The sequence below is a fragment of the Narcine bancroftii genome, chromosome 4 (genome assembly GCF_036971445.1).
Source record: "Narcine bancroftii isolate sNarBan1 chromosome 4, sNarBan1.hap1, whole genome shotgun sequence".
NCBI lineage: Eukaryota > Metazoa > Chordata > Chondrichthyes > Torpediniformes > Narcinidae > Narcine > Narcine bancroftii.
Genome location: NC_091472.1, coordinates 209,402,425 through 209,422,642, shown reverse-complemented (window position 1 = coordinate 209,422,642; position 20,218 = coordinate 209,402,425). Strand labels below are relative to the sequence as shown.

The window sequence follows — 20,218 nt, the reverse complement described above, 5'->3', positions numbered from 1 at the left end:
CTGATGAAACAGATGTGCCTTCTGTATGTTGGGACTGGGGCGTATAAAGTGGAATGGCATGCCATCCCGGTCCTCAGCGAGGTAGAGACGTCCTGGCACCAGGTTCTGCGGATGGAAGTTAGGGGCCAATAAAATGGCTGCCTATCCGTTAGTGGTAATTCTGCCTGGCCCACAGGAAAAAGGAATCTCAGGGTTACACGTGATAATAAATCTAATTAGACATGCTGTCTTCTGGTCGCAATTCATCCTGTATGTCAGATGTTGCCTTAATATCTGACTTTGTTTCCAATTTTTATTGCCCATCCTCCACATCATTATTTTGTGACACATGCTCAGACATTTCCAAGTGGCTGCTCTTAGATTCTGTTGGCTTTTTTTTGCAGGGTTTGTATTCCCAGCAGCCAAGACCTTTTCTGTTTCTCTTTACCTCTTTCAGTCTTGTGAAGAGAACAGCTTTGGCTTCACTTGTATCTTAGTGCCACCGATGCAATTCTTCTCTACGTTCCGTGGCCTCCATCTCCTCGATATATTGCTCCTCAGGGACAACAGCTTCAGTAGCATCTGGTTTTTTATCCTTATCCAAACAGCCGACCGCCATTCTTAGGCACCAAGTTTGCATAACTCCAAAACCAAAAACTGGTTTTCAAACTTGCAACACAAACACAGAAGGAATCCCTAAGTAAGGTTTACCACTTCCAATGGGCTTGATGCTGCTGTTGACAATTGTGTTTTCATGAGTTCAAAATGCTCGAGAGCCCAATCGATCCAATCCAAATTCCAACTGAGTTAAATTATAGTGACTTCTTTCCATTATGGTCACTTGGATGATGAAAGAATCTGGTCGTCTCTGACTCATTAAAACCAATTTGTGGTAAAGGTAAGTTTAGTTTTCCAAAGTTTATTAAACGATATTAAACATTGTTAATGATATTATAAGTTGTTAAACATTGTTACATTTTGCTAAATGGTCAACAGAAAATGTCAGAAGCAGCTTTTTTTTTTAAACCATCCATTCTGCAGAACAAAATAACAGCATTACAGTGGCACACACAGGTCGAGGTGTTTTAAAGGAGTTTCAGGCAGTGACATGGTTGGTTCTGGAGATAACATCACCTAAAAGGTGCTTCAAAAGTCATGAATGAGGGCAAAATCTTCCAGTCAAAGGCATTTTTATTTCATGTCTATCATGGTACTAGTCAGAAAGGCTTCGTCCGTACCAGACAGCCCAGCAAGTACCAAGGGGAAGTGATCCAGGAGATCTGATGAAGGTTAGATGAAAAATCCGATGTACAGGTATGGATGGGGATTATACAAACACACGGAGGGCTGGAACTGCAAAGAAAATCCCCATCGGAACAGCAATCTGGACCCCAATCGTTGACGCCTTCCGTAAACTGGAGGGACACCTTGCATTCCGTCTCCGCAGTCTCCAACCACACCCGTTCACCCGCTTTTCGTGGGTCTCCTCTCCTCCAGCTCCCCACCCCTTCCCTGCCTGAGAGAAACCCTCTGCCCTCTCCCCGTCACTTCTCACCTTCTTCTCCCCCCACCTGTATCCATCTCCGACCACCGACCCTTTGTTGCTCTCCCTGCCCCTCCCTCCTTTCCTGCAGACGCTTCTCCACTTTCCTGACGAAGGGCCCACGACCCAACGCCGACTGCCTTTCACTTCCGGTGGCTACTGAATATCCTGATGACTTTCCCCAGCCCATTACGACACCGCCCCGGATTTCTCCAACCAGACGGCATCAATATCACTCCTCGTTTCTGTTATCCGTCTTAAATTGGTGCTCACATTTAAACCCTTTCCTTTCACCTTTTTATTCAGGTTCTCTCATTTTTGTAACTCCTGGAGAATGTCACCTGCCCATGCCTTTTTATGGATGCTGTGTGTCCTTCCCTAATTATCTCAAAATCCACAGGTTGCTGCGCAGTTTCAAACAAACAATTGGAAACACCAAAGGCTACTTGCAAAGCGAAGTCCCGTCCAGCAGTTAACGACACTGATGTCTTCTATCTGCCTTATGATCTTGACATCAAAGCCCAACCACAGACCCGCAAGCTTAATGAACTCCTCTCCACACAGGGAGGTGAACAGTCTCTCCCCAGTGCAAATTTAACAGTGGCCCTGCAGAGAGGGGGAATCGGTGAATTCCTTTCCGCACTTGTTGGGAGACAACGGTCTCTCCCCGGTGTGAACTCTCTGGTGCCTCCGCAGGCTGCTGGAACGAGTGAACTTGATTCCACATTGGGAGCAGCTGAATGTTTTCTCCCCGGAGTGAACTTGCTGGTGTGCCTGCAAGCCAGACTGCCAAAGGAACCCCTTCCCACAGAGGGAACAGGTGAACGGTTTCTCCCCAGTGTGAACTCGCTGGTGTGTCCGCAGGCTGGAGAACAGAGGGAACCCCTTCCCACACAGAGAGCAGGTGTATGGCTTCTCCCCAGTGTGACCCCGCTGGTGTGCCCGCAGGCTGTAGGGCCGAGAGAACCCCTTTCCACACATGGAACAAATGAAAGGTTTCTCCCCGGTGTGAACACTGTGATGTGCCTGCAGGTTGGAGAACTGAGAGAACCCCTTCCCGCACAGGGGGCAGATGAAGGGTTTCTCCCCAGTGTGAACACGTTGGTGTGCCTGCAGGTTGGAGGACTGAGAGAATCCCTTCCCACACAGGGGACAGGTGAAGGGTTTCTCCCCAGTGTGAACCCGTTGGTGTCTCTGCAGGTTGGTGAACCGAGGGAACCCTTTCCCACATAGGGAACAGGTGAATGGTTTCTCTCCGGTGTGAAGCCGCTGGTGCACCTGCAGATTGGAGGACAGATAGAATCGCTTCCCACACAGAGAGCAGATGAACGGTTTCTCCCCAGTGTGAATTCTCTGATGTTGTAATAGGTTGGAGGACTGAGAGAACCCCTTCCCACACAGGGAGCAGGTGAACGGTTTCTCCCTGGTGTGAACCAGCTGGTGTGTCTGCAGATTCGCGGACCTAGGGAACCCCTTCCCGCACAGGGGGCAGGTGAAGGGTTTCTCCCCACTGTGAACCAGCTGGTGTGCCCGCAGGCTGGTGGACCGAGTGAACCCTTTCCCGCACAGGGGACAGGTGAAGGGTTTCTCCCCAGTGTGAATTCTCTGATGTTGTTGCAAGTTGAAGGACTGAGAGAACCGTTTCCCGCACAGAGGACAGGTGAACGGTTTCTCCCCAGTGTGAACTCTCTCATGTTGTAGCAGGTTGGAGGAGTTAGAGAATCCCTTCCCACACAGGGGACAGATGAACGGTCTCTCCCCCGTGTGAATTCTCTGGTGTTGTAGCATGTCGGAGGAGTGTGCGAAGTTCTTCCCACACAGGGAACAGATGAACGGTCTCTCCCCGGTGTGAATTCTCTGGTGTTTTAGCAGGTCGGAGGATCGAGAAAACCCCTTCCCACACAGGGAGCAGTTGAACAGTTTCTCTCCAGTGTGAACCCTCTGGTGTGCTTCCAGTTGGGAGGGCTTAGAGAACCCTTTCCTGCACACACAGCATTTAAAGGCTCTCTCCCCGGATTGAAGGTTCTGGTGATGTAGGAGGCTAGAGGATTGGGTGAACCCCTTCACACACACATGGCAGGTGAACGGATTCTCACCAGAGGGAACACATCCGTGCTCCTCCAGCTCCTTGGAGGTTTGAAAGCCCTTCCCACAATCAGAGCAGGGGAATGGGCTCCCTGTAGTGGGGACACACTGGTGTTGCAGCAGGACATCAGAGCTGGTGAATCCATCCCCACACTCGAAACAGAGGAAAGGTTTCTGCCCAGGGTGAGCGCATTGATGTGTTTCCAGCAAATCCAAAGGAAATATCTCCTCACCCTGGAGTGTCTTATCTGCCATATCACTGGTCACCTCACCCTCCATGTCGGCCAATCGTCTGGAGTCCTGTTCACGCACTCCACAGTTTCTCTGAGTGGTGATTACCATGCTCCTAATCCACTGAGAAATCTGACTGATACTACATCCCGAGGAATCCAGTCGGGGTGTCAGAAAAATAACATGCTGTTGTGTGAAGCTTCTTGCCTGGAAACGCACCGCTTTCCTCACCCTGTGAAGAGAAGATGGTGGAGTGAGAGGGAGCAAGGCATTCTCTGCAGCCAGTGTTCCAGGATGACACCCCTGGGAGCCATGACTAGCAACACAAGCCGTGGACGTGTCCTGAACTGTGAGGAGGATCACCACGGACAGGTCGATACGTTGGTGAAATTTAGCACAGAGAAACAAGCGTGATATATTTCCTGAAACAAAATAAGAGGCAGTAAACATTAGAGAGCAAGGAACAGATTACAAACCCAGGACTTGCTGTCAATATGGGGTTTTAGTAAACACGCGAGGATGACAGAGATAGCAGGAATTATTTCACATTTTTAAGCAGAAAGATCAAGGTAGATTTTGTTTCTGTGGACAATGACCGCATTATCACCCAGAATCCTTAATGGTCCAGAAACTGTTCTGTCCAAAGTGACTCGATAGCGCGCAGTGAAACTGTATCCCTACGTCAACTTTCCACTGTGATTCCAAAGGGAATATGCAGCTTTGAACCAATCGGAACTACCCGACCCACCAACAGTTGTGTTATAGACCTGTATCTCAATTGTTATCTCCCCACAAGACAATGTCCACGTGTCAATCATGTTCACTCACAACTATACGCCCCAAATACCAATGGTGGGGGGGAGGGATGGGAAAGAGGGTTCCTTCGCAAAGATGCTGCTGGTGCCACATCCGAGAGCTGAGTAGGATCACAGGCCAGATAATGTGGTGGGGACAGGCAAAGAATGGGGAGAGTACACAGACAATAGATAATAGGTGCTTGAGTAGGCCATTCATTTAGATCATGGCTGATCTTCCAATATCAGTACCCTGTCCCTGCCTTCTCCCCATCATCCTAAATTCCCCTGTCCACAAGAACCTTGACTAACTCCCTCCTGAACTTATCCAGAGAACCCAACTCTACCACCCTCTGTGGCAAACCATCCATAGACCAACAACTCTCTGGGTAAAAATTATTTCTCATCTCTTTCCTAAAGGCCTTCTCTGTATTGTTAAACTATGGCCTCAAGTCCTAGTCCCCCCCTCCCTCCCAACATCTGGAACATGTAATCAGTTTCTATCATGTCCAATTCCTTCATAATCATATCTCCCTTAATTCTTCTAAATTCCAACTTATACAACCTTTCTGCATGTCAATCCCACCATCCCGGGAACTAACCTTGTGAATCTACACTGCAGTCCCTCAATAGCAAGTCTCACCAGGGCCCCGTACAACAGCAGATGGATATCTCTACTCCTATACTCTATTCCCCTTTTTATGAAGGCCAACATGCCATTTGCTTTTTCATCTAGTTCACATTGCACTTCCCCACCCCCTAACTTGGCTCCATTTAAAAAATAATCTGCCTTCCTGTTCCAGCCACCAAAGTGGATAACCTCACATTTATCCACATTAAACTGCATCTTCCATGCATCCGCCCACTCACCCAAACTGTCCAAGTCCCCCTGCATTTTCCTGACATCCTCCTTACATGTGTCATCTGCAAATTTGTTAATGTTATTTATAACCCCCTTATCTAAATCATTAATATTTATATTAAGCAACTGAGGACTGAGCACCAAGCCCTGGGGGACCCCACTTGTCACATTCTGCCATCCCGTTAACCCAAACTCCTTGTTTCCTGTCTGTCAACCAATTTTCTATCTATGCTCTCTGATACTGTTCTTAACTTCCTTTGCCACCCACAGATCCCCTTTGCTCGCCTTTTTGGAATGAACTGGTCGTGTACCTTCTGAAAAGAGCCCAGAAATCCCTGCCATTTTTGTTCCACTGTACTCCCAGCCAGGGGATCCTTCCATTTTATTTTGGAAAGCTCCTTCCTCCTGACTGCATAATCCCCTTTATTCATCTGTAGTACTGGTACTTCCAACTTTTTTTCCTTCTCCCTTTCGAATTGCAAATTAAAACTCCCCATATTATGGTCACTATTTCCTAATGGCTCCGTCATTAGGAAGGCCCCTTTATCAAATCCACATCATTACACAACACCAAACCCAGAATAGGCTTCCTGCTGGTGGGGTCCATCATAAGCTGCTCTAAGAATGTATCCCAGACCAGAGGCGTTCTATAAACTCACTTTCTTGCAGTCCTGGACCAGCTAGACTTTCCCAGTCTTCCGACAAGTTGAAATCTCCCATAACATCTGTATCATTACCATTCTGACATGCCAATCTTAACTCCTCATTTATTGCCTCCTATATCCGAGCTACTGTTTGCAGGCCTGTGTATGATTCCCATTACAGTCCTCTTGTCCTTGCAATTCCTCAACTCTATCCAAACCGTCTCTACCTGCTTTTATGTCGCTCCTTTCGAGGGAGTGAAAATCATTCCTCATCATCAAAGCTACCCCACCCCCTCTACCCACCTGTCTGTCCTTTTGATAGGGAATATACCCTGGAATATTAATTTCCCAACCCTGGCCCTCCTGCAGCCATGTCTCCGTTATCCCTATGATATCACACCTTCAAATATGCAGTTGAGCCTCAAATTCATCCATTCCATTTCTTATAATCCATGTGTTCATGGATAATCCCTTTCATGTGATATTCCTCACTGCTTGTAACCTGATGCACTTGGCCAGACTCTCCAATTCCTTTCTGCTCCTTCTGCCTTTGAATTTCTCTACCTATCTGAACTTTTCCTGTCCATTGCCCGATCACTCAGGTTCCCACCCCCCACCAAATTAATTTAAACCATACCCACAGCTCTATTAAACCTGCCTGCCAGGATATTTGCCCCTTTTGGGTTCAGGTGTAACCCATCCTTCTTGTATAGGTCATGCCGCCCCCAGAAGAGATCCCAATGGTCTAAGAATCTGAACCCCTGCCTTCTGCCCCAGCCCTTCAGCCAGACATTCATCCGTCTGATCTTTCCATTCTTGCCCCCACTTGCACTCGGTACAGGTAGCAATCTCGAGATCACTACCCTGGGGGTCCTGCCTCTTAGCTTCCATCCTAACTCACTGTAATGCCCCTTCAGAACCTCCTCCCTTTTTTCTCTATGTCATTGGAACCCACATGTACTGTGGCTGCTCTCCCTCTTCTCTCAGAATACTTGACACCGATTTGAGATATCTCACCCCTGGGAGGGAACATACCATACAGGTCTATCCATCAGGCTCACAGATCCCTTGTCTGTACCCCAGACAATGGAGTCCCCTATGACCACTGCCTTCCTCTTCCTTCCGTTCTGCACCTCAGCACCAGGCTCAGTGCTCACTGTGGCCATCCTCCCCAACAGCATCCAAATCACCTCTTGCTGAGAGGAAGAGCCACAGGGTTTCTCTCTACTTTCCTGGTGTTTTTCTTCCCTCCCCTGGCAGTTGCCCACTTACCCGACATCTTTAGGGGTAACTACCTCCATGTATGTCCTATCAACCACATCCAGACTCTCTTGAACAAACCGCAGGTCATCAAGCTGCAACTCCATCTCGGTGCACCCAGTGACAACTGAGGAGGGTGAAGGTCCTGTCAACCATCTCCATACTCTCTCAAACAAACCGCTGGTCTTCAAGCTGCAGTTCCAGTTCCCCAACTCGGTCTTTAAGGAGTTGCATTCCAGTGCACCTGGCACAGATGTGGCCATTGGAGAGGGTGGAAGTCACCCTTGGTTCCCACATTTGACATCCACAACAGAGCATAGGCATGACTGAATTCTATGTTAAACATTAAGAAAGGCATTACTTAAAGTGCTATGTGAGTGGAATCCTAGCGAAGATTTTGCCTGCAATGGAGAGCAGTCTGATTTCTCGCCTTTGTTTTTGTACAGGGTGATGATGGTGGCATCACGAAGGTCCTGAGGCAGTTTTCCTTGGTCCCAACAAAGCTTGAAAAACTCATGCAGTTTGGCATGCAGAGTTTTGCCGCCAGCCTTCCAGACCTCTGGGGGGATTCCATCCATACCTGCTGCTTTGCCACTTTTCAGTTGTTCGATTGCCTTATATGTCTCATCCTGGGTGAGGACCTCATCCAGCTCTAGCCTTAGGGGCTGTTGATGGAGCTGGAGCAGGGCGGAATCTTGGACTGAGCGGTTGGCACTGAAAAGAGATTGGAAGTGTTCTGACCATCGGTTGAGGATGGAGATCTTGTCGCTGAGGAGGACTTTGCCGTCTGAGCTGCGCAGCGGGCTTTGGACTTGGGGTGAGGGGCCGTACACAGCCTTTAGAGCCTCGTAGAAACCCCTGAAGTTGCCAATGTCTGCGCTGAGCTGGGTTCATTTGGCGAGGCTAGTCCACCACTCATTTTGGATCTCCTGGAGTTTGCGCTGAAGATGGCTGCATGCGCGACGGAAGGCTTGTTTCTTCTCTGGACAGGACGGCTTTGTAAGGTGAGCCTGGTGGGCAGCTCGCTTCTTTGCCAGCAGCTCCTGGATTTCCTGGCTGTTTTCGTTGAACCAGTCCTTGTTTTTCCTGGGGGAGAAGCCCAGTACCTCTTCAGTGGATTGCAGTATGGTAGTCTTCAACTGATCCCAGAGGGTTTCAGGGGACGGGTCCGTGAGGCGGGTTGCATCGTCGAGCTTTGCTTTGAGGTTTGCCTGGAAGCTTCCTCTCGCTTCGTCTGACTGCAGGTTTCCAACATTGAACCTCTTTCTGGGGGCTTTACTGTTCCTGGTCTTTGGCTTGAAGTGAAGGTTGAGCTGGTAGCGAACCAGCCGGTGGTCAGTGTGGCATTCCGCGCTGGGCATGACCCTGGTGTGGAGCACATCTCATTTGTCACTTTCTCGCACCAGGATGTGGTCCAGGAGGTGCCAGTGTTTGGATCGGGGATGCATCCAGGTAGTCTTAAGGCTGTCCCTCTGCTGAAAAAGGGTGTTTGTAATGACAAGCCGCTGTTCTGCGCAGAGCTCCAACAGGAGGCGCCCATTGTCGTTGCACTTGCCGACGCCATGCTTGCCCAGGATTCCTGGCCAGGTTTCTGAGTCTTTGCTGACGCTAGCGTTGAAGTCGCCAAGGATGACAACCTTGTCGGCTGTAGGGGTGCGTTGGATGAGGTTGCGCAGGTCAGTGTAGAACTTGTCCTTTTCTGCTGGTTCCGCCTGGAGGGTTGGAGCATAGACACTGATGAGGGTGATGCAACGCTTGTTTTGAAGGGGGAGTTGCATGGACATGATTCGGTCCGAGTGGCCTGTCGGAAGGTTTTCGAGTTTGGAGGCAATGAAGTTCTTGACCATGAAGCCTACACCAGATAGGCGTCATTCATCCGAAGGCTTGCCAGACCAGTAGAGTGTGTAGCCCACGCCGCGTTCTTGGAGGCTGCTTACATCTGCCAGACGGACTTCACTGAGAGCGGCTATGTCGATGTCAAGTCTGAGGAGTTCATGTGCAATGAGGGCAGACCTAGTGTCGCCGAGAATATTCTCCCAGAATCACAGTGAGGCTTTCGCGCAAACAGAGGAACTACTGACATGGTCTTTGCCCTCAGACAGCTCCAAGAAAAGTGCAGAGAACAAAACAAAGGACTCTACATCACCTTTGTTGACCTCACCAAAGCCTTCGACACCGTGAGCAGGAAAGGGCTTTGGCAAATACTAGAGCGCATCGGATGCCCCCCAAAGTTCCTCAACATGATTATCCAACTGCACGAAAACCAACAAGGTCGGGTCAGATACAGCAATGAGCTCTCTGAACCCTTCTCCATTAACAATGGCGTGAAGCAAGGCTGTATTCTCGCACCAACCCTCTTTTCAATCTTCTTCAGCATGATGCTGAACCAAGCCATGAAAGACCTCAACAGTGAAGACGCTGTTTGCATCCGGTGCCGCACGGATGGCAGTCTCTTCAATCTGAGGTGCCTACAAGCTCACACCAAGACACAAGAGAAACTTGTCCGTGAACTACTCTTTGCAGACGATGCCGCTTTAGTTGCCCATTCAGAGCCAGCTCTTCAGCGCTTGACGTCCTGCTTTGCGGAAAATGCCAAAATGTTTGGCCTGGAAATCAGCCTGAAGAAAAAGGAGGTCCTCCATCAGCCAGCTCCCCACCATGACTACCAGCCCCCCCACATCTCCATCGAGCACACAAAACTCAAAACGGTCAACCAGTTTACCTATCTCGGCTGCACCATTTCATCAGATGCAAGGATCGACAATGAGATAGACAACAGACTCGCCAAGGCAAATAGTGCCTTTGGAAGACTACACAAAAGAGTCTGGAAAAACAACCAACTGAAAAACCTCACAAAGATAAGCGTATACAGAGCCGTTGTCATACCCACACCCCTGTTCGGCTCTGAATCATGGGTCCTCTACCGGCATTACCTACGGCTCCTAGAACGCTTCCACCAGCGTTGTCTCCGCTCCATCCTCAACATCCATTGGAGCGCTTTCATCCCTAACGTCGAAGTACTCGAGATGGCAGAGGTCGACAGCATCGAGTCCACGCTGCTGAAGATCCAGCTGTGCTGGATGGGTCACGTCTTCAGAATGGAGGACCATCGCCTTCCCAAGATCGTGTTATATGGCGAGCTCTCCACTGGCCACCGTGACAGAGGTGCACCAAAGAAAAGGTACATGGACTGCCTAAAATCTCTTGGTGCCTGCCACATTGACCACCGCCAGTGGGCTGATATCGCCTCAAACTGTGCATCTTGGCGCCTCACAGTTCGGTGGGCAGCAACCTCCTTTGAAGACCGCAGAGCCCACCTCACTGACAAAAGGCAAAGGAGGAAAAACCCAACACCCAACCCCAACCCCAACCAACCAATTTTCCCCTGCAGCCGCTGCAACCGTGTCTGCCTGTCCCGCATCGGACTTGTCAGCCACAAACGAGCCTGCAGCTGACGTGGACTTTTACCCCCTCCATAAATCTTCGTCCGCGAAGCCAAGCCAAAGATGTGAGTGGAAAGAAAAAAGGTTGAGAACCACTGCCTTCAATGCTGCTTGAATGTTCCAGTGTTTTCTGCTTTTGATATATTTCTAATTTGTGCTTAGTGTCAGCACCAACTGCACCAATTACTTACTACGGTTTGGATCCCGGCAACGTCAGCCGAACCAAACGGCTACAATTTTCTTGTCCACCTTCCAATATCTGTTAGCAACAGAAAAAGAAAAAGTGATGGTCACAGCTGGATCAATAGCCGCCTTTGTAACCCATAATCCCCCATGCAGCTGGAAGCACTCTGCCAGTGCCAGTACTGGGGCAACTTGCATGCCTGTTGCCCGCAGAGAATCACAGCAAGGTTGACAAGACAAAACAGGAGAAATGCCCAGGGGTCATGGGTGAGGGGGATGGGGCTGGAAGGGCCAGCGGCATTGTATCCACCCTGCAGTGCAATGGCCTGTCAAACTGGCTTTGGACTCCCGCGCTGGTGGAAGCTGTTCCCTGGCACTGCCTTACTATCTGCCATCAGTCAGCTCCCTTCTGGCATGCACCCTGTTCTCCTTCAGGAACTCTCAGGAGTTCAAGAGTCCCAGCACTGTCCATGGTGTATGACTTAGGAACAAATATAGGAACATAGGAAGTAGGAACAGGAGTAGGCCAAAAATGGCCCATCGAGCCTGCTCTGCCATCCAATACAATCATAGCTGATCTAATTTATGACCTACCTGCCTTCTCTCCATATCCCCTAATTCCTCTATCATGTAAAAAAAGCATCCAAGGTTTCCTATGACCACATTAGCATTGTGTGGTAGATGGCTATAAAAGCAAGATGTTCTTCTATCTCTACATGGTAATTCAAATTCAGTTCATTATCATCTGTCTTTACATTCAACCAGATAAAACAGCATTTCACCAGAGCATGGTGCACATACACATGCACAAAATACACTCACACACTCTTGCACAATACACGAGACACACAGATACTCTCACACACTCAATATACACTGTGGTTTGTGCGTGTGGAGAGAAAATGTGGCCTCCCCGCCAATCTGGAATGTATGTATTGGGGGTGTTCCCTCCCTGTCTGGAAGTCACATCACCCGTCAGCCAAGGGCTCCGGCCACTAATGCCATCAAGTAGTCAAGGTTGACCACTAATTGGCGCGCACTTTGCCATTGGCTTATTCAAATCACTGAGTCACTATTGGCTATAACCTTCTATTTAGCACCAGGACAGGGCACATTTCTCTCCTGCTGCTTGTGGTGATAGCCCCAGACACCACTCTGGATGTCACTTTTTTGGGTTATGGACAAGGTGTGCACTGCAATGAAACTGAGCTATATTAAATATAAACATTGCTATATTTTAACCTGTTATAAATCGATACTTTCAGCAGAATTGCACATCCCGATGATCAGGGATCGAGAGTGCGTATATACCCCTGTGGGTACAGTTTGTAGCAGGGCCACCTTCCAACGATCAGGGGTCCAGGAAAGGTGGGTATCACCCCCTGCCAGAGTGCGCAAATGTCAGCACCACCTGTGTGAATTATAAATTGTGTTCTGTGTAGCATTTTCCCATGCTCCTTGATAAATTGCGTTTTATTCACATGCTCCTTGATAAATTGCGTGTTTTATTCCCATGCTCCTTTATAAATTGCGCATTTTATTCCCATGTTTCCCATGCTCCTTTATAAATTGCACGTTTGATTCGCATAACATTTCCCATGCTCCTTTATAAATTGTGTGCGTGTTTTATTCCCATAATGTTTTCCATGCGCTCCTATAAATTAAGTGATAATAAAAGCTACATGTGATTGCAAACCATTGTGTCCAGATTCGTCCCTGTGAACCCACTGAATCTGATACCTTTCTCAATGCAACACACAATAACCATACATATAAAAACATGTATAAAGTGAAAATATAAGAGGCTTGGTTTTCAGAGAGAGTTTTCTTGTTCCAGAACAGCCACCTTAGTATCTTGCTGATGAAACTTGCCCCCTTCAGGGTTCTCCAGATGATAACCTTTCTTTCATACCAGCACAAGAGTTCCTTTCTGTTTCTCCTATTCCAATGGAAACACTAGACAGCCAGTCCTCTCCTTTGACCAGGCCATCTTCCAAAGCTGGAACCGAAGTCTGTCTCCTCTCTCTTACTCCCTCCCACTCTGAGAGCAAAGCTGTTCTTCCTCTACCTGGAAAGATCACATCCTCTTCCAGGCAGCAAACTGTTTTCCAGACAAAACTGCCCAGCATGTTGCTACATTGTTGTCTCTTGCAAATAGCAGTCCATCACAAGTCTGTGAGCACTTGGCAAAAATTCTGTTTTAAAGTGTTTGTGTGTGATCTGCTCGAACAAACCTTCCCAAATTTATCTCCCAAACACCTCTATATACTTTGTCACAGACTGCAGAAATTTATTGAGGACCCCTTTGTAAGGGATACTGGAATGTGAGGAGTCAAGCAAGTGCTAATTAAGGATGAAGTATTATGGGTTAACTTAAGGTGAAGGGATACTGGAATGTGAGGAGTCAAGCAAGTGCTAATTAAGGATGAAGTATTATGGGTTAACTTAAGGTGAAGGGATACTGGAATGTGAGGAGTCAAGCAAGTGCTAATTAAGGATGAAGTATTATGGGTTAAATCAGGGTGAAGGGATGCTAGAATGGGAGGAAGGGTTAGGAAGGGTTATAAAAGTATAATAAAATAAGGATCTTCAAAACAGGATAGCAAGTAAATAGCTTTAGCAAGTCTTGGGGATTGATTAATGAGTAAAGAACAAAGACATGATATTTCCTGGCTAACAAGTTTGCAGGAAGGCACATAAACTGATAAGAAGTTAGAATCCACGTGGGCGGAATTACCTAATGCTAAACCAATCCAGGAGACAGAAGAATGTTAAGGGGAAGGTATCTCTGTACTGAAATGAAATGTATAAAAGTTGGGTCTGCCTCAGTATCTGTGTGTATTCCCAGGGTAAGGGGAAGCACCCAACTTTGCATTGTTGTAATAGTATAATAAAAGTTCTTTGTTCTCAATTTTTGTCTCAAGCAAATTCTGTGAAGGTACTTCTGTTTCTCACACCTTCCACCCTGTATGGTGTTTTGGGAGGAATTGTTAGAGCAAGTTGCACACAAACATTTTAAAACAGGGAATATTTGCAGGACTTTTGCAGAATACTTTTTGCAAAAATAGCAACAAAGTTGCAGCATACAGCTTTCCTGGGACAGCATGGGATTTTTGCAGGGAGGCCCCAGAACAGCTTTGCTCTCAGAGAGGGAGGGTGTGAAACAGAGAGAAAGGAGACAGAAATCAGTTCCAGAAGGACAAAGCTGGCAAACTTTGGGAAGACTGCCTGGTCAAAGGAGAAGACTGGCTGTCTGAAAGATGACATGAAAGGAAGAGGATCATCTGGAGAACCCTCAAGGGGGGCAAGTTTCGTCTGCAAGACTGATTAAACAGGAATCAGGTGCGGATGTCCTGCAACAAAAAGGAATCAATCTCTGAAGACCAATAAGAATCCTCCGGAGTGGTAATTATTTGCCTGTTCAGCACCAAAGACTGGTAAACTTTGTTAATGCTAATTCTGGGCACAGTACAAGAGATTGAACTGTGATCCAAAGAATTTTTCTAAGTATATATAAACATTACACACACCTGCGCTTAGTATTAGAGGGGCGATTGAGTAGGTTAAGTAAGAAGTTAAAATTTAATTGTTTTCTTGTTGAAATATAATTAAAAACTACTCTTATTTAAGTAATTCTGTATTGTGGTGCATATCTATTGTTGCTGGTTTTTGGGGTCCTCTGGACTACGTATCACTACTCTCTCTCACGCCCTCCCACTCTGAGAGCAAAGATCACATCCTCTTCCAAGCAGCAAACTGTTTTCCTGACAAAGCTGCTGCTATACGTTTCTATCTTGTTGCCTCTTGCAAATAGCAATCCATCACGAGTCTGTGAGCACTCGGCAAAACTGCTGTGTTTTAAAGTGTTTGTGTGTGACCTGCTCTAACAAACCTCCCCAATTTATCTCCCAAACCCCTCCATATCCTCTATCACAGAATGCACAACATTATTGAGGACCCTTCCACCCTGCACACAGAATCTTTCAGCTGCTCCCGTCGGGGAAGAGAAACGGCATCTTTGACCCACTTCCACCAGGTAGAAGGTCTCAGAACATTACAATCTGGGCTGCTAGGTTGGGGAACTGCTTCTTCCTGCAGCTCGGAGATGAAGAGGCAGACCCTATGACCGAGTCAATTATTCTAACTATTGAAGCTTTTGGAGGCAAAACTCTAGCGATTCACGATGAGGGTTCGGGCCTGAACCGCAGAGTTTCTCCAGATCCCCCCCACACTCTCCGTGTGACAGGAGGCACAGTCCCTGCCCTCACACACCTTCCCTTCCACACCCCTCCCTTTTCAGCCTCTTCCCCACCCCCTTCCCACCCCGTAGCTACCTTTCCACCCCTCTCACCCTCCCCTCTCCCTCTCCCCTTCCCCTCTCCCCTTCCCTCCTTTCCCCTCACCGGTCCGACTGTGGGGGAACGAAGCCCCGCCTGGACCTGGGTGCCGCTCATCCCCCTTCCCAAGGCCGCACTCAAACTCCTAGCAGCACCGGCGCCAAGGACCGGGCCTCCTTCCCGGGCACCGTCTACACGGGATCTCCGGCCGCTCCGCCCGCGGGAAGCCTCACCTCCTCCTCCGTGGACCGAGCCGCTACTGAAGAAACGACACACGCCGGTCCTGTGACGTCAGCGCGCATACACCTGGGCCGGGCAAGTCGTCACGTGATGAAATGGGAACAGACCGGGAGGGAGCTGTCGAACAGAGGAGCGGCCCCGCCCAGGCCATCCCGGCGCATGCGTTCAGGGGCTTCCCTGGCCCTCTCCCAGTGGAATATGTCCCGAGGAAGCGAAGCGTTTCATTGGGTCCGGGAATAAAGAAAGAAAACGGGGGGAACCTGGACCGAATTTATGCAAATAGACGGACAGAGTTCATGTCGCACAAAATATTGCCTGCTCTGTTCCGAGGAGGCGCTAGGAAATAATCCTGGGATATTTATTCCTCAATCAACATAAAAACAATGTTCATTGTCGTCATTGTTGATGGGATCTTTCTGTGCATTCAACCTTCGTAGCAGTCGGACCCTGGGAGATTGATTTGGGAGACATGGGCCCCGGAACAGCTTTGTTTAAAGACAAACTCTCAAAGCCTTTCATGGTTACCCAGAAATCCATGCGACCAAGAAAGTGCCCCATCAACGTGTGACAAAAGGGAGAGTGGATGTCACGTGACCGTAAATCGAACCAAAGCTCCCGGTGCTCGTCGGGGCCCGAAGTCAATTCAGCACCGGGTTCTGGAGCGGACGGATGCTGTGGTTCTGCGGCTTGCAACGCCTGGCAAGAGGACACTTCTTCCTGGGTCCTCGTCCCCGCCTCGGTTATTACCTGCTGGCTAGCTCTCCGAAAGCCTCCATCAGTCTAAACACGCGCGTGGAACCCAGGGCAGGACTGCATTGATTTATCCCCTGATCACACCCTCTCGTCCCCACAGCGATGAACTCGATTCAATGCTCCGTCGGCAGGAAGAATGATATTGGCATGTGCACCTGCCCCAAGAGGAGCAAGGACTTCACCCAGACTTAGACGTTCTCCCATTTTTTCGGTCAATTTTAAGAGAACAAATTTAGCAAAAGCCTACAGGTTTTGGAAAGTGTCTGTGAACCAGCAGCAGGTTTTGAAGACGGCATGTTCCAAAAAGTTGATACATTTGCAGAGTAACGGGGGGCAGCCCTGGAGAAGCCACGGTAGAGACCATAGGCACCTTCAGGTGCAACCTCTGCCAAGTATGCGCCTGCAGAAGTGGATTCAGACCTGTGGAATCAGTTGGCAGCGCTAAAAGTGCAGCACTGGCCACCTATAAGGGACAGCTGGACAGGAGACGCCTCGGAGCACACTCTGGCTCCTGTTCCTTCAGGACGTCAGCACCGATCACCCCAACGCTGACAGCCCGCTCTGGCTCCCCCTGCTCGGACGTTCCGTGCTGGGGGAAGGGGCAGCAGGGACGGGTGCTGTCAGGCGCTCGCTTCCAGGCGGCTGCATTCAGGTGCCGGGGGGATCTAAGTGCTCGAGCGATGATCTCTCCTGGAAGAGGGTTACCAAGTGCGCTTTGCAGGTGCCTCCTGCGCTTTTAGGTGGCCTCTCGACAGCTGCATAGGGGTCAAAAATGTGGCTTTACATCAGGGTATTTTGGCCACCTGTGACCAGGTCCTCAAAAAGACAGTGAACATTTTGTTCAAGAGGCCACTTTAAGGAAGCAGCACAAGACTCAACAGTTCCTCGACATTGGGGAACTCGTTCGGTCTGGGACTGTGTGTGTGAAAGTTCTGGGAGCTCAGGTTTTGGGAATCTAAGAATTGAGGGAACTCGACTGTGTGTGAGAACTTGGGGAGCTCAGGTTTTGGAAACCTGCGCTACAATGGGGAAATGGGCAACTAGCGAATGGGGTTCGCCATTACAGAATATGTGTGAAAAATATCCGGGGGATGAAAAAAATAATTCGAGAAGCTTTTGGGCATAGGGAGAGAAGGCTGGCTTTGCGGGGGGTGGGGGTGAGGTTGATTAAAGAGGCACAACAATTAATCTGGAAGCAACCCACAAACGATATATCTGAAGAGGTAATTGGAAAGTGGTGCCTGTTAACGAAAGAAAAGAGAGAGACAAGCTTGCAAGTTGACAGACTAATGCTGTAAAACTGGGGATCCCTCTGACAGAAAGGGGGACAGTAAAATCTGTGGAGGTCCTCCAGAAAGAATATGCAAATATGAACAAGAAAGGAAAGATCAGGAAGGCAGGAAAAACCTCCCATATTGGCGGATGAACAAAGGTCAAATGGAAGCCCTAAGGCTGATAGAGGAGGGAGAGATGTGACCCCTGGGAGGATGTAGGATTGACCCCAAGACCCCAGCAGCGGTCCCCTCTGCACCAGCAGTACTCAAAGTATTTTCGGATTCTGTTAATTTTCGAACCTAGAGCCATGATAAATCATCCGGCCACTGTAACAAAGAAGTTAAGATTTAAAGAAATTCTGTGGAAAATTCTAGTAGCTTTTGTTAAAACATGTCCGTCTGCAATTGCATAGTTTAAAATTAAGGTGAAACCTCAGTGAGGACAGAGATCTTGCAGGACACCTGTTGACCTAAGAGAACTCTGCATAAAACATAAGACAATTTACCAGCCAGGCAAATTGGCAGGAAGCCCAGAAGAAATGTTTGGAGAAGTTATTGAAAACATAGATAACGCAGTTAGTTTGTGCAGAATACTACAGAACACAGAACCAAAACAGCCAGGAATACTCTTAAAGGGACCACGCAAGATACAAATTTGTTTACAGTTCAAAGAAGAAGACAGCTTTCAGTGTAAAGATAGAGAAGAGGTCGTCTCGTTGGGCTAGAGACCTCGAGGAAACAGCTCCTCTCACAAAGATGTCTGATTGTGAGTTGAGCCACAAGGCAGATGAATGGTGGAAGGTTAGAGTCAGTGACCAGAGCTTCAACTACCAAGCAGTCTTGACTCAAAGGTATGGCAACTCCTTCGACCAACTGACTACTTCTCCACAAGGATGGAGCCATCAATGTTGGGCCTTCCATGCTGCACTTAGATCTTGGTGGTTATCTTTTTAACTTGCCACCAACCTGACACTCCAACAGCATATAGTAGATTATACCGAACATTCGGGGACAGTTACTGGGAAAGCTACAGATGCAACTTTTGAATAGGCAAGGCAGAATAAATATGAGGTAGCACTGCTTATCCTCAACTTTCAATTTCAATTCCCTCAATCCTCAATAATCCTCAATTGTCCTTTCGCACGGCAACAACAATCAATCCAGCTACCTTGGTGATGCATCCACCAGAAGAGACAGAGAAGCCGAAGCATGACTGTTTACAAAGTGTCCAACTCACAGTATTACCTCGGCAGGACCTGACTGACTGACGACCCATTGGAAGACCCTGATCTGTCCATCTACACTGACTGAAGTTCTTACATTGACTCGCATGGTACAGGACGCACAGGCCTTGATTGATCAGAATGGACAAACTTTGGAGGCCGCTGCTATGGAAGGAGCTCCTTCAGCACAACAAGTGGAGCTCTTCACCCTAGTGTGTGCTTGCATTCTCTCTGAGGGCCTGTCGGTAAACAGCTACACAGATTCCCCGTATGTCTTTGGGATGGCAGATGATTTTGGACAGTTGTGGAAAAATCGGGGCTTTATAACATCGTCAGGGACCCCCATTTCCTATAAACAAACGGTTCAGAGTTTGTTATCAGCAATGCAACTCCAGAGAGGGTCGCTATCCTTAAAGTTGCAGACATGCCCATAATAAAAATATGATTTCTAAACTTAATGAGGCTAAAGCTGCAGTGCAGGGTTATCAGGATGGGGTCCCCAAAGATTTAATGCAACACGAGTCCTCCTTAACGAGCCTTATACCTTCCATCCAGGAGATTAGACTCCACCAGAGGGACGCTTCTGATAGAGAAATTGAGCGATGGAAATGTTCTGGTTGTTATTATGTTGATGTTTTTGAGCTTGATCAGTTGGCAGCCTGGGTACCTGGACTACTTGTCATCACACCCTGTCCCCTGCAAGGATTACATCCCCTTCTCTCAATTTCTCCATCTCTGCCCACATCTGCTCCCAGGATGAGGTCTTCCAGTCCAGAGCCTCTGAAATGTCTGCTGCCTTCCACAAACGTGGCTTCCCCTCCACCACTGTTAACTCAGCCCTCACCTGCGTCTCCTCCATTCCCCTCTCATCTGCCATAGCCCCCCCACACCCCGAGAATCAATAAACAGAATCCCCCTTGTCTTCACCTCCCACCCCACCAGCCTCCGCATCCAACACATTATCTGCCGGAATTTCTGGCACTTACTACAGGACCCCCACCACCAGACACATTTTTCCTTTCCCCCCCCCCCTCAGCCTTCCATGACTCCCTTGTGCACTCTTCCCACCCCACCCATCGCCCCCCCCCCACCACCTTCCACTGTGGTAATACCTACTCCCACACCTCCTTCCTCACCACGGTCCGAGGTCCCAAACAGACCTTTCAGGTGAAGCAACACTTCACCCATACCTCCAAAGAACACCTCATTTTTCATCCTCACCACCCCACTTCCATCATCTCACCCCTCGCCCTTCCATCATCTGTCACCCTCACCTTTTGTTCGGACATCTCTCATGTTCCCCCATACACTGATGAAGGGCTCCGGCTCGAAACATTGGGCCTTTGCTACGTAAAGGCACGGTTTGA

At 48.6% G+C, this 20,218-nt stretch overlaps 1 protein-coding gene across 5 annotated transcripts; it reads right to left on the bottom strand.

Moving 5' to 3' along the window:
- Positions 1-1,152: 1,152 nt before the first annotated feature.
- On the bottom strand, positions 1,153-15,618 carry LOC138761531 (zinc finger protein 271-like). 5 transcript variants are annotated; one of them, XM_069933820.1, is made up of 3 exons: positions 15,595-15,618; positions 11,033-11,100; positions 1,153-4,070 (listed from the first exon to the last, which is right to left on the bottom strand). In XM_069933820.1, exon 3 carries the CDS (start codon positions 3,947-3,949, stop codon positions 2,117-2,119), a length of 1,833 nt encoding a protein of 610 aa, XP_069789921.1. In that variant the 5' UTR covers positions 3,950-4,070; positions 11,033-11,100; positions 15,595-15,618; the 3' UTR covers positions 1,153-2,116. The 5 variants fall into 5 exon arrangements, with proteins under 5 accessions (XP_069789921.1, XP_069789920.1, XP_069789919.1 ...); XM_069933819.1 differs by having other exon boundaries at positions 1,153-4,260; positions 15,428-15,610; XM_069933818.1 differs by having other exon boundaries at positions 15,428-15,610.
- Positions 15,619-20,218: the final 4,600 nt, after the last annotated feature.